Source organism: Chelon labrosus (assembly GCF_963514085.1).
Source record: "Chelon labrosus genome assembly, chromosome: 19".
In the NCBI taxonomy this organism is placed as follows: domain Eukaryota; kingdom Metazoa; phylum Chordata; class Actinopteri; order Mugiliformes; family Mugilidae; genus Chelon; species Chelon labrosus.
The window spans coordinates 9410864-9425420 of NC_140352.1; the positions used below are offsets into that span (position 1 = coordinate 9410864).

Below are 14557 nucleotides of genomic sequence, written 5' to 3' on the forward strand. Positions count from 1 at the left end.
TTTTGAGTTGTTCCTAAACAGTTTTTGTGCGTGTTCCTGCGTCAGGCTGCATCCTGCTGGCGATGGCGTCATTGCTATGGGGGTGGGGGTGCCTGGTCTGGTCTAGGTGGGTGCTACATGTCTAAGTAACATCCACACCAATGAATGCCAGGTCCAAAACTTTCCCAGCAGAACATTGAATTGTCACAAGATCGTCAATGTTATTCACGTCTCCTGTCAGTGGTCATAATGTTGTGGCCGATCGTACATCATACAGGACATGTTTGATTTCTTAGTATATATAAATATTCTCCTACATCAGATTAATAAAGACACAGCTCACCATGAATGTACAGACCAGGAGGAAGCTCACACCACCTCTGCAGAGATGAAACAATTCATGAACTTCACACTTAAAGCGTTAAATAACAAAGAACTTTGAGTTTTATATCTTTCTTTTTAATAAAAAATAATTAAAAAGCTTCTGTTTGATGCACTGAACGCTTCCCCCCATAGTGACGACAAAACACATCAGACAAGTCGACTTTACACTTTATTGGGCAAAATAATGAAAAGAAAAAAAACTAATTATTACTTCATGTAAAACTGTGAGAAGCTGAGCCGCTCATTCACATCTCTACAGCTGGAAGTATTTCAGTGAGTGACGGGTGGGAGTTTGTCCTGAACGCCTTGTGAGGCAGAGGCACTTTCAGACGGGAGGATCGAGATAGCAGCACGTGGCGATGCACCAACATAGCAACAGCCCCCGCAAAGAAGGTCCGAAACAACTTGGGTCTGGCGTTTGTGAGGTTTTACAAGCATAAAGATATGACAAAGATATTTTCTTTCATACTGAATTGCATCTTTATTGACTCTCATCAAAATCTGTCCAAAAAACAAAAATTTGAAGATCTCTACATTCAACCAAGAAAAGCAAACGTCATTTAATGTTCTTCAGAGTTGATGAATCAGGATGCGTGGGGAAAAGCCACATATGATTCCAGGTCCAGTTCAAAAGCATGTTTTATTTCATATTTCTTTCCCTTTTCTCTCTCTCTCTCAATGAGTTTGGCAATTCCTTGTCTTTATTCAAGCAACGCCTCCTTAATACTGCACTCAGCTGGTTTTCCTCAGCAAAAAATCTGATCTGAAGGAATCTGTGTGTGAAATTAAAAAGACCTTAAACAATGTTGTCTTTGTCGATGATGAAGTAAAACATGGTCGCTGATCTGATCATAATCAAACGTCAAAAAACGCAAAAACAAAAAAAACTGATAAACCGTGTTTATATATTTATATGTATCTCGCCATTTCTTCATAGTTTTTATTCTTCTCAAGAGTCTCCAGCTGTCAGTTTCTTATTTTTATTTTTTTTTTAATCCTCCGGCTGCTTCGGAGCAGACGGCTGATATCTGACGTCCCTCCAAGTCGACCCGGCTCTGACGACGTCCCTGGACGAGCTGCTGCGATTGGCTCTCACGTCTCGACTGCCCTCCCATCGGACACCCGGTCGAGGATTTGATTAGCTGACGGTGACCGCTGGGGGGGCAGGCTCTCGGGGTCAGGACTGTATCGTTCCCTTGAGGTACCACATCCCTGCGTGGCTGCTGCAGCACTCCTAAAATAAAAAAATAAAAAAACAAGACGACAGGTTAGATCGGTCAAACAGCAGGTTAAAGGTCGATGTTCAGCTCCACCCCTCCCCCGTGCACGGGCGCCCGACTCACGCTCAGCAGCCGGTCCATGTCGGCTTTAGACACGTCTCCGAACTCCTGTCCCAGTCTGGCTTGTATGATGTTCCTCCTGACCCGGTAGTTCTTGGCGAACACTTCGTAGAGCAGCCGACGGTGCTGCGGGAGAGAAGGACTTGATTTAAGAGAACGGTTCGACCTTTTATAGGAAATGAGATCAATACTCTTCTTGCGCGCTCATTGAATCTGAAGATCGACCCGTTTGCAGGTTCACTTGGAGCAAACACATCTCATGAAGCAGCAGCCAAGGAATGCTCTCACGCATAGCGAACGTTAAACCCACAAATATTTAGTTCTACACTCTGGTTTTCACACAGACTGAACAAGTGAAGTGGTAACTAGCTGCCCCGCGTATCCAGCCTTGATGCTAAGCTAACAGACTCATATAAAAGCAGTAATGATTCAAATCTCAGCAATTAATCCATGAAGAGTACAGATCAGTTAATTGGTTATTGGAAAATCTGATTAAGTCCTTGTCAACACCATAACTTATTAAAGGTTTCAGCACTAAAACCAAACAACGAATATGACTTTCATCCATTTCTGTCTGCTTATGTGAAGTCAACAGTCTAAGCATCCAGACGTCACTCTCCCTAGAAATATTTTCCAGTTCCTCATGAGGGAACAAGACGAGGCGTTACCAGCCCAGTTAAACTCTAATATGGTCAACCTACAGGTTTTGAAAATTGAAAGCCTTTATTGTCATTATACACGGTACAATGAGACGCCCAAAACGCATCCTCGCCAGATTCCCCAAGTCTGAGCTTGTACAAACTACAGAGGAAACTCATCCTACTCCCTTTTACCAACACTGAAAACCATTATTAAACTCAGTCTTACAAGGGGGAAAAACAAACGCCACCGTGCCCTACTTCTACGCTGCAGCTAAACCACTCACGGCCCAGACATCTGAAACACGCCGCGTAAGGTTTCTGAAATTCAGCGCACGCTGCCTTTGACGTGGTGGTCTGTGGTGTGTTTCAGCAGACGTGAATGTTGAGATGACAGTGTTTACCTTGTCGAAGCCGTCTCCGGTCTCCCACACGCCAAATACTTTCTGCTCATCGTGGGCTGCCGTGCTCTGAGCAGGAAACTAAAACACAGGGAGGAAACAGAAATGTTTAAAAGGCATCACTTGACCGGGACGCTGCCTGAATCTCGAGTGTGTGTGTGTGTGTGTGTGTTTGCTAATAAACGATGGAAGGGAGTGTAATTTTATTCAACAAATTATACTTTCTCTCTCATGATTTGTCGTACACATGTCGAGTCAAAACAAGAACAGGCTTTGTCTGAAACCCTGAGCACCACAAACCGGGATCATCCGCTGACCCGGCGCTGTTCTACGAACGGCCGGACATCTCAACGCCGACGCCTACAGCAGCGCCGGGCGGCGAGTCACCCGATTCCAGATCTGCCCTGCGAGCAACCTCCAGACTTAACCCCTCGTTGAGAAGTAATGAGCTTTGCTTCGAAGCCAATAATCGCTTACGCAACAAACATGGCGCGAGGCCATCTCCTCCCCGCCACGCCAGTGTTTAAAATCTCCTAACGTCAAGGATGCAGACGGGATAAGACCTGAAGCCGGGACAGGGCTGATTAATGAAACAAAAGGATGTAACACGGACCACGCCTCTCCCTGCCACTGTGAGCAAACACCACACCAAGAAAAACACCGGTACTAAGGTGAACTCATAGACACAGGTCTATATTAAACCCAGAGTACAAACACACAGAGGTATCAGGTTTGGTCCTGAAACCCGAGTGAAACACGAGAACCGGGTTTGCATTGCTTCAGCGAACCGGCTCCTTTACGGGCAACAAAGAGCTCACGAGCAAAAACGACCGTTAATGTCGTTACTCGGCGAGAGAAAACCAATACTCGTATTCAAGCCGCTGGCGAGAAATCCACCTTATTCAGCCGCCACGCGCAGTTTTAACAAGAGGCGCAGCAGCAGATCTTAATCCGAGATGCAGGGATAATAATCTCAGCACTTCAAAACCCTGGAGCGCAGGTGAGTCAGAGGACGAATGGAGGCCTGTGCGCTCAGGTCTGAGGCCGCTTGAAGACATCAGCGTTAAACCACCTCCTGACACACAGGGACATGTTTTGGAAACTCACATTAATTAGGTGAAGCTTTTTCCTAGAGCGCATTTAGACTTCCCAAAAAAAAAAAAAAAAAAAAAAAACAACCAACGTGACGCAACAACAAGTCGCTGCCTGATTCAAAACCAGAAGAAAACACAGACTGTGATCTGAGCGGTTTCTTAATCAATCAGCTGCAGCACTGATCTATAAACTGTTACTTGAACGGAGCGGCTCGTTCACATCCTGTTGCTCTACACTGCAGAGCGAGGCTGCGTGTCCTCAACAGAGGATGTGGCCATTGTGTCGTTGAAGCAATGGTTTCCTGCTGCTTTGCATGCTCTGTGTTACAGTGTACGGTTTTACATATATAACGTCCGGGTTTGCATTCTCGTAATCTTCACCGGTTTCATAACGGCGTGCTTTACAGACTCAAGTTAATCTACAAATCCTCTCAACAAATTCTTCACCGAATTACCAGAAAATGTTATTTAACTGTGACGCAGCGTTTAGCCCATTTCTCCACGACACCGATTTACTGAGCAAACCGATGAATGCCTGCATTGATGAGGTGTGAGAAAAATCACCTAAACTGGATTTCCAGGTTTATATTTCAGGTCACCAGTGCAGGGTTTAGAGAAGGAATTTAAGATACGGACACACCAAAACCAACATCCAAGAACTACCGGGCATGTATTCATCATTCAAAAGGGGAAACAAGAAGAGCGACTATTAGCTGGGAGGCTAGGAAGAGCTACAAACCATCGTACAGAGCTGCTCTCTCCTGAAACATGCCAATCAGTTGTTCTGTAAGTTATTAAAGGGGAACTGCTGTTTTTTACAACCTGGACCTTATTTCTGGCATAAAATACGATCGTTTACTCACCCATATAACTTTGGTGTCATTTTGAGTCATTCAGACGATGTTTGGATCCGCGAATATCCATATAGTGGGAGTGAATGGGGCACCGAAACGCAGCCTCTAAAAAACGCATTATCTGCCGCAAAACTTGTTCATTTCACCAATATTTTGTTATGATACGCTAGCGCTACTCCCCGTTGAGTCCGCAGTTAGCTGTTATCATCATCTGGGGATGATATGGACGTTCATACCGTTTTGAGCCAGAGTATACGGATGAGGAGCTCGTTGAAAGGAGGTAGAGAGAGGAACAGCTGGCCAAAGAACAACAAACCGTCCGTGAATAGATTACAGGCAACTCCGGACTCAACGAGGAATAGCACTAGCGTATCATAACAAAATATTGGTGAAATGAACAAGTTTCGGTGCCCCATTCACTCCCATTATATGGATATACGCTGATCTAAATATCGTCCGAACGACTCAAAATGACACAATAGTTATATGGGTGAGTAAACGATCGTATTTTATGCCAGAAATAAGGTCCAGGTTGTAAAAAACAGCAGTTCCCCTTTAATTCTACGAGAGATGAATATGAAAAACATGAAAAGTGTGTGGTTTGAGGTTCACATGCTGTATCTGAGTCTGAAATGCCACATCCGGCGTCAGACTCGCGCCAACGTTTGTCACGACACAATGCAAAAAAAAATAAGTGCCACAGATGCTTGACGACGGCCCAACGCCGCTAAGCCTCCTGAATCATGATGATCAGCTGGTCTGCAGCTTTTTTGGCCACTAGACGATGACTGAGCGAATATTTCTGGTGTTGTTTGAGCACTCGTACATCCACAACCTCATAAATCCTGTGATTATTTCCCTCTCTGATACTCACAGGCACCATTATCTGTTTGCACTGGCAGTGCAGTATGGCGTCCTGTAGCATGTGGTCCGAGATGGAGGGGAACACGCTCCGTCCCGCCGGTATGGAAGCCAGGTGGAGGTTAAACAGCCTCTTTAGCTCGTTCAGCGTCAGTACAAAATGCTTTCGGAAAGTATTTATCACAAAGTCCTGCAGCTCCGGGGACGGCGAGTTGGCGGGGCTCCCTCCGTTGCCGTTAGTGTGATCAAAGTCGGGGGAGGTGGCACTGGGGTAACCGTTAACAGAACCGTTGGGGATGGAGGAGGAGGAGAAGGAGGAGGACGTGTCCATCGGCTCGTCCGCCAGCTCCTGTTTGATGTGGACGCCGTTTCCTCCTCGCCTGGTGTCCAGGTCCTTCTGTAGCGACGGCTGGTTGGCCTGCGCTCGCTCCTGAGCCATCTTCAGCCGCTGCTCCCCGCTGACGTGGACCGGCTCTAGGAAACAACACGCAGACGTTAGCTGGAGCAAGAGTTTTTATTTAACTATTAAAAGGTGAATTAAACTCAGTACACACCAGGCTGAGAGGTATTCTTTGGCACAAAGTCTTCTTTAGAGAAATTAAACACCTTCTCCAGCCTTCGTAGAAAAGACAAACAAGATTACACATGAAAACGAGCACTTCAGCATCCCCGGTGAGATGGTTCACATTCCTGCTTCTCAGCGTTTAACATACTTGCTCTGGATGCCGAGCCACAGCATGTGCTGCCTGTGGGCAACATCTGGGTGTTTCTTAATGAAGTCGAAATCGGTGGGCAACAGGAACTCCCAGCCCCGGTTGATGCGTGGAGCTGACACATGCTCGAGGAACTCCTTCACATCCTCTGGAGGAAGCTGGCAGAGGGAAAGGGAAGAAGCGGTCCTGTTTACCTCGGTGAACAAACAACTGGGGCCTCGAGCGAGACGGTACAAGTGTTTAAAGACAAATCCTGCTCCAGTGAAGAGACTGGGAAACTTGTTTCTAGGCAATTTAAAAGGCCCAGTACAGACCTGCTGTTAACTAATCTAATAAATGAGCCTTAAATTAATGAGTACTCCGATCAGGCATAACATTATGATCCTAATATTGTGTAGGTCTCCCTTGTGCCTCTGAAACAGCTGTGTCTCATCAGAGAATGGACATGGTCCTTCTGAGGGTGTCCTGTGGTGTCTGGTAACCGGATGTTGTTAGTGGGGGTCTTTGAGGGGAGGGTCCTCTGTGGATCATCCCACAGATACTTGATCAGTTTGGGATCTAGTGAATTTGGAGGCCAGGTCAACACCTTGTGCTGTTCTTCATGTGTTTTTTTTTTTTTTAGTTGTTTTTGTGTGTGTGTCTGTGTCAGGCTGCACCCTGCTGGGGATGGCTGCTGCCATCAAGGAGTGTCATTGGTATGGGGTGGGGGGTGCCTGGTCTGGTCTAGGTGGGTGGTACATGTCTAAGTCACATACATTTTTGTGTGTAATCCACTTTAACCGCCGCACACAGCTCTGCAGTGAGATTACTCTGCATATTGACGCTTAAAGGGTTCGAGTTATAGTCTGAGCTTTGTGCATGTCTCGAAAATAATGTCAGGGTGGAGATAAATAAATACTGAGTGATATTTCCTGTTCTACAATTTGTATAATGTCCCCAAGTTGGTTTGCACACACACACACAACCAACAGCAGTGAATAGCGATCCATTGCTTTGAGGCAACTATTCTACTATACCCAACATTATATCTGTATTTATTTTCTTATAGAGCACAAAACTTTTAAGCGGTGGCTCGAGACTTATTTTAATGCCAAGAGTGAACAGGTGCCTATGTTGTGTAGCTCGAAGTCCTTACTTTGATGATGGACGTGATCTCCTTCCTCATCACCGAGCGCTCCAGAGTGAACCTCCACATCTACGAGAAGAAGAGTCATTGTGACTTTACCACTATTTACCACACAGGAAAACATATTAAATCAATAAAAAGGGAAAATTAAACAGAGACAGCAGCTCACCACAAAGTCTCTGCCACGACAGAGCACTTCAGCGGGGACGCCACTGTGCGGACTGCAGGTGTTTTTAGGATACAGAACGTCACTAAAAATGAAAAATAATAAAAAAAACCTTAACCACTTTAATCCTCCCACTCAATTCCCACAAACAAGTGAATGGATTCTGTTTAATAAAAACACGTCTGGCTTCACCTCTTGACAACCCAGTTCCCCTGAACCAGCAGCGCCACCTGCTGGATGCAGCGCAGCACTGAGGTGGAGTCGGTGCCAGAGGCGAGAAGGCCCATCAGGTTAGCGAACGGCATTACTTTAACTGGAGAGGAGAGGGAACCGGGGTGAGTGGTAAAGATAATAACACAGATACAGTTAAACTAAAACGCACTAGAAACAGTTTACAGAACTTCATCATCATTTAACTGAGAAAAAAAAAGCTTTAATGTCATGTCTGGTGATCTTACTATCTACTCCTTCAATCTGACATGTGATCATTATTTTCTAAGCTTACCATTCTTCATCAGGGTCTTGACCTGCTCTCCTAGCGGTAGAGTGCGGAGCTGAGCCATGGAGAGAACATTACTGGGACCAACAGGCTTCACGCTACAGGCAAAAAATTTATGTTAATGATTCACCTCAGCAACTTTTTCATTGTGTTTAAACCTCTGAAGATTGAGGGATGCTTACGCTTTCTCCTCTGCCAGAGGGGGCATCAGCATCGCCAGGTACTCCCTGAGAAAACAACAACGAGACGTCAGTGAGCGCATACGGAGACAAGGATTAGGAATTAAATCTAAAGAATAAAACTGCTTCATGTAAACCACCAATATCAGAACACACTGGTCTGATCAGGAGGAACCTTTAATAATCTGTTCAGAAGAAAAATATTAGCTCCTAAAAACCATGTACACTTCATCCGTTTCTCTCTAATTTGAATAAATCCATTTTGTCTGAGCATGTTTGCCCCACGTGGGGTAAATATGAAGTTTCCAGGAGGGACAGAAACATGGAGGTAGCAAAAAAAATCAGTTAAGTGTTTGAAAATATGAATTGAAGTGTGCAGCAACACTGTGGGTCCATCTGGGTGGATCTTCTACTATTGTATGAATTCAGTGTCAATAAATATTCTTCTTCTGTTGTATTTTGAGCAGATTTGATGCTGCACATACAGCAAACAGAGTCTATAGTGCAAGAGCATAACCAGTGAATTGTGTTAAATGCCATTTGTCGAGACTCACTTTGGATTTTTGACGAGTTCAGAGTTCTCCGAGGCGTCCGCTGACTGACAGAACAGGTACTGCCTTTCGTGCTCCGAGCGTCCGTCCTGAATTTTCAATAACACAAGGAAATGTTTTATGGCACCAGCACGCTGTCAAGTCTCTGATTTATATTTTGACCCGTCATGAAATCAGATACATTCAGAAATAAAGACTGTATAAAGATGGACGGCGCAACAGCTCCTCAAAAGTGAAGCCAAAGCAAGTAGAGCTCCCCCTGGTGGCTGGCTGCAGTATAGGTCATAAGCTCCACCCCCTACATGTTAGTGGGCGGGACTTGGGCTTCAAGGATGGTGTCTGTCATTTTAGGTAGTTAATATAATGTTGATGTATGTTCAAATGTCAGTTTTTTTTGGATAAGTTTCATTTTAGTTGACGCTACAGAAACAGGATGTGACATAGCGGCGACTACCAGTTGCCATGCCAACCGCTCCGTAAAGCGATCCTGTGGGACCTTGAGAGTTGTACAGTGTATAAGCCAACATTTTCTTGTAATTGTTAGATTAGATTAGATTAGATTCAACTTTATTGTCATTACACATGTACATGTACAGAGCAACGAAATGCAGTTTAGCATCTAACCAGAAGTGCAATAGGCAGTAAGTGCACGTGGCATAAATATTATGGTAAATAAGTATGGTACAGCATATGGACAATATTTACAGATTAGAACCTATGTACAGATGAGACCATATATACAGGTTAATGATCAAGATATACATAACGATTGAATTGTTGGAGGTAGAGCAGAGTGTAGTATCACTCTGGCGCTCCCCATATCCCCGGGAAAATAGCGTCAGTTTGGCCAATGCAAGGAAGTTGAGACGCTTGTCCATATTTATATACAGCCTACGTTTCAGACGTGTTCATTAAGCTGAGGGCTCCCTCTACCTTGACACCATGGTACTGCAGGTGGACCCAGGGCTCCTCTGCCTGCTTCTTCTGGAGGAACTCGTACGACTGGATCCTCCTCTGTCGGGCCTGCTCCGACTCCGGACGAGCAAACCTCACCTGGAGCAGACATTTTAAGAAACGATGAGTTCCCGTCGACAAATGAAGCCGTGCCATGTAGTCATGAGTTTGTGTGTGTGTGTGTGTAAGCCTGTACCGTAATGGCCTTCGCTTCCTCTTCAGCTTCATCCTGGGAGGAGTCTCCACCTGCAGACACAAAACATCACACCTCAGCGTACTATAATATTTAAGCCACAAATCCTTAAGAAACTCTTCAAGAAATTAATTTTATTTTGAAAAATACGCAAGAAAGAAGGCAAATAAACTAAAATTGCACATTTACACTGTTCAAGGTGTCTTGTTGATATTTAAATATTCTTGACTTGCATGAAAAATATTAAAAATCCAAAATAGATTCAGTTTACAACAAAGAAAAGCAGCAAATCTTCATGTTAGAGATGATGGAAACAGAACATTTTTATTTAAACTGGGTTCAATAAAGATTTTACAAGTTACAACAAACAGACACACCTTCATTGGCAGCCTCCCTCTCTCTGGTTTTGTTGTCGGCCTTGTCCAAGTAAGAGAAGCTGGGCCTCATCTGAAGGATTCCCGTCAGAGGAGTGACATGAAGCTCACCTGTTCACACACACACACATAAAAAAAAACAATCACAAGACCATGAATCAACTGAATCAATGTTTAATTTATGTTAGCATGTCATGAAGTGGCTTGTATGGACGAACAAATAAACCGAGGACTTTGACCTTTGAGTGTTTACAGGAAAACAAATCACAAACGTAACGCGCTGAAGCCGTTTATCAGTTCAGACCTTTGCGAAACACAGCAGCTGCATATCTGGAGGTGTTGGTGGTGGCCTGGATGGAGGAGAAGGTCTGTTTGTCCATCAGTTTTCTGGAGAAGAAGAGTTAAAAGAAAAAAAAAAAATATATATATATATAAAGCCACTTAATTTATTCAGCTCAAGACAATCAAATAAAACGTTTTAACTGCAGACTTACGTCGAGTAGGTGTTGGTTTCGTCGTAACCCGTGCCGTCCACGTTCAAGGCTATCTGCTCTCCTTTGCTGCGACAGTAGTTCGGACTCATTGTGTCCATGGCTATTTCCAACTCAACCTGTGAAACAAATGGTACGAACAATACGTGAAAAACACTTTAGAACAAGAAAAGCCTTCGCTGTCCGAATATTCAATCACATAGGGTGCTCATAGGGTGCTAATAAAAGAGTAAAAGAACAAAATAAGTTGATAAAATACTGTTTGGAAACTGTTTTTAAGTCTTGTTTGCGTCTTCAAGCTCCTGTATCTTCTCCCAGGAGGAGAGAGAACTGTTTATGTCTTGGATCGGAGCCGTACTTTAAAAAGTTTCTGGTCTGTTGGTTGTATTTGCTGTTAATTTTATCACCATGTATAGCTTCTTTTTGTCTTGTCTAACTTTTTATTTATTTATTTATTTATTTATTTTATCAAGGAACAAAGAATAATATTCTATACAGAAACTTTTAAGTTTTTTCTGGGGAAACTTTCAAATAGTTCAGAAGCTGCTGCACTGCCATTAACAAGAACCACCTCAGAATTAGAAAAGAAGCAACAACAAAACATCTGAGGAAAACCTACCCACAATTAACTTTCAGTCAAGTACCGTTCATGTTTCTGCCAGAAGCATTAATGAGAGCAGTAAAGAAACATCACAGCGTTAAATGTATGAGAGAATAACGCTAAAAGCAGGGAGACACAGGACCGACATCAGTGAACAACCAGCAACAAAAGCTGACAGAAGTGGTACTTGAACACACCACAGAAACCACAGTGAACGGACAGATGACAATCAATCTGTGCCCACACAAGAGGAAACAACTCTTCACAACCGACGGGTGGCACTAGTCTGTATTCATCATTCATCAAAAGACTAATCTGAATCAACAGGTCGAACAGGTCGAAGATGCCAACGAGAGCCAGACTAGTGCGAATCGTGCACGACAAAGACACAAAAACTAGAATCACAAGTGACGGCCCGACACCGGAAAACGTTGCAGAAGGAGAGAACTTCTCTTCAGACTGTTTTAAAACAATAATTGGAGTTACAGGGTTTGTTTGCTGAATCGCTGCAGAGCAGAGGAATCAAATGACACAAACAACAATTTTTAACTCTGATAGAACAAATGAGAGCACGTTTACCCTTTGCTGCTTGGGTTTGATCTTAGCCGCTAAGTGGCTGACATCGTCATAGGTCATAGTGGCTGGTCGGACGGGATACTGGATCAGAAAAACAGTAGATTAGTGAGAGACACTCATGACACTTTGAACATCAAACATCAAGCTACAGATAAGTTGCACTCGTCTGCATTGTTTACAACAAAGGAAAAGCTCACCTGGAAGAGATACAGCTTATCTGCGAGGCTTTTGGCAAGGTACACATCAATCTAAACGAAAAACAGAAACACAGATCAGCTGGTGTGAAGAGCGGGAACATTTAAAAAAAAAAAAAAAACATTTCTGACAAAACTGTCGGACAAATACAAACTTGTATTGTCCAACAGATTGTTTCTGACGGCTGCACGTGTTTCGTCTGATCTCTCTTCTCAGACTGCAGCACAACGACTCGTGTTAACAAATCAAACTGTGTCAAAACTTCTCTATAATAGTAAATGACACATTACTGTGTGGTTTATTCCTGTAGGCATCACTCAGTAATCGCACGGCTGGGAACAATAAAGGTCTTAAATATTTATACACACCGATCAGCCATGACATTATGACTGCCGTAGTCGTGTCATAGTCACTGGTCAAGTAATAATCTGGTTATTATGGCATCTGTCAGAGGGTGGGATAGATTAGGTAGCATGTGAACTTTTCGTCCTCAGAGGTGATCGAGATCTTGATCTGAAGTGGTCTGAGCTAACAGATGAGCTACTGCAGCTCAAACTGCAAAAAGAAAGCCTACAGAGCAAAAGAAAAAAAGGTTGCCTGGTCTGATAAATCAGTTTTTCTTTTAGTATACATGGAGCGTCGGGTGCCTGTATCTGGAGAACAGATGGCTTCAAGATGTAAGCAACGTCCCCTTATAACGTTGCCATGGTCTGTAACAATATTCAGATGGTGTTACATATCAAAGTAGCCAGGTTCTCCAGAAGAATATTAAACCGTAACAAGATCACCAACGTTATTCACTACTCCGGTTGGCGGTTTTAATGTCGTGGCTTATTGGTGCATGTCACACGTGTTTTTGAACAGTTCAGAAGGAGCCATATGTCACATTCAAAGGGAGTCAGGGTACCTCTTCTATAATGGGGTCATCGTCGTCCCCGCTGGCCATGTTGATGTGATCAGAGCGAGAGGCGATGACACAGGAGAGGAGCCCGGCAGAAGATCTCAGGGATCCAACCTGAAAAAGACACGCTGAGTTACAGGAATGCGTTCTCCATCCAGCTCCACACCTCTGTCACTGTCACCGGGCGGCTACACCCATCTGACTAACAAAAGGGAACAGATTACAGGCAGCTGGTGCAGAAAGTACAAAATGACACGGCATATCATGGCAACATCAGAGTTCAGTACATATATATATGTGTGTGTGTGTGTGTGTATTAGATCATTAGCCTTAAAAGTTTATTTAAATTAACCAACTTCCACATGGAAATTTACTTACTGGACTGCCAGATCATCAAGATCATGCAGTCTGTCAGGTGATGCTTTCAATGACACAGCCAGGTAACAACACTCACATGATGTAAGACTTTGTAATCGATATTAAATAACTTCCCTTGAAGCAAACAGTTTGTAATAAACATCATGTGTGGCTTACACATTAAATGGCCACTTCAGACTACTATAACACCGATTACAGACGTCTACACGTTAAAAGATGTCATATTTTCTGGCTGCGTTAGCTTCATTAGCAAGCTAGCAGTTGAACCCTCCAGCCACTTGTCACGGGCCTACAGCTACACGGCGGTTTATTTTTTTTATTCCGATACAAAAACATATACGAGATAAATAAGTCGGGAAAATCGTGAAAAAGTTAAATGTCTCGTATTCCTGTTGACAAACGTATAATCGACGATACTAGCTAACAGGCTGCTAGCCGGTAGTCCCTAGCCTAGACGTTGGTAGCTAGCCTAGCCAGGCAACTGTAGCTTAGCATAAGCTAGCTTAGCTAACTAACATACACATGCTTGTTAAAAATAACGGTCACTGGGCCTGATTTAACGTTTATAAACTGCATCCACACCAGAGCAGACTGAGGTCTCACCTGCACACTTCACAGTACAGTTTTAGCTATCTCATCCGTGTGATCTGTGGACAGTCCAGCAATGTGCGCAGGGGAGCAGGAGTACAGTCCAACTCACATGAAGTATGCTGCTGCTGCTGCTGCTGAGAGTACCATGTTGACTGTGATCCACACAGACACGTGGGGTGGAGTCCATGCCCACAATGCACAGCGGGTCCATGGCCACTTTTTGTCATTTAACAATTACCACAGTTAACGGTCGCAATATTCCTCCACATAATGTATATTCGTCAAGATGGAAAAATGTTTTAATAGTGACACTGAAAAGAGAAAAAGTCTGGCAGCGGTGGGATTCGAACCCACGCCCCCGAAGAGACTGGAGCCTTAATCCAGCGCCTTAGACCGCTCGGCCACGCTACCTTGATGTCAGTACGTGTCGAAATACGTCATAATATTAAACACACTGCAATGGGTGAAAATTTATTTGAGAATAAATTAGTATTGTAAAATAAATACAGTAATACATG

General features: G+C 43.8%; 1 protein-coding gene across 2 annotated transcripts; it reads right to left on the reverse strand.

Annotated features, from left to right (window-relative positions):
* Positions 1 to 519: 519 nt before the first annotated feature.
* polr3e (polymerase (RNA) III (DNA directed) polypeptide E) lies at positions 520 to 14543 on the reverse strand. Of its 2 annotated transcripts, none has more exons than XM_084568115.1 (21): positions 14149 to 14543; positions 13077 to 13184; positions 12172 to 12222; positions 11978 to 12055; positions 10801 to 10916; positions 10611 to 10693; positions 10310 to 10417; positions 9936 to 9985; positions 9719 to 9838; positions 8789 to 8874; positions 8238 to 8282; positions 8062 to 8153; positions 7749 to 7869; positions 7560 to 7641; positions 7400 to 7459; positions 6265 to 6422; positions 6106 to 6167; positions 5565 to 6025; positions 2746 to 2823; positions 1707 to 1829; positions 520 to 1597 (listed from the first exon to the last, which is right to left on the reverse strand). In XM_084568115.1, the coding sequence occupies exons 1-21, from the start codon at positions 14248 to 14250 to the stop codon at positions 1541 to 1543; spliced, it is 2241 nt and encodes a 746-aa protein (XP_084424241.1). In that variant the 5' UTR covers positions 14251 to 14543; the 3' UTR covers positions 520 to 1540. The 2 variants fall into 2 exon arrangements, with proteins under 2 accessions (XP_084424241.1, XP_084424242.1); XM_084568116.1 differs by having other exon boundaries at positions 14052 to 14277.
* Between the last annotated feature and the right edge of the window lie 14 nt (positions 14544 to 14557).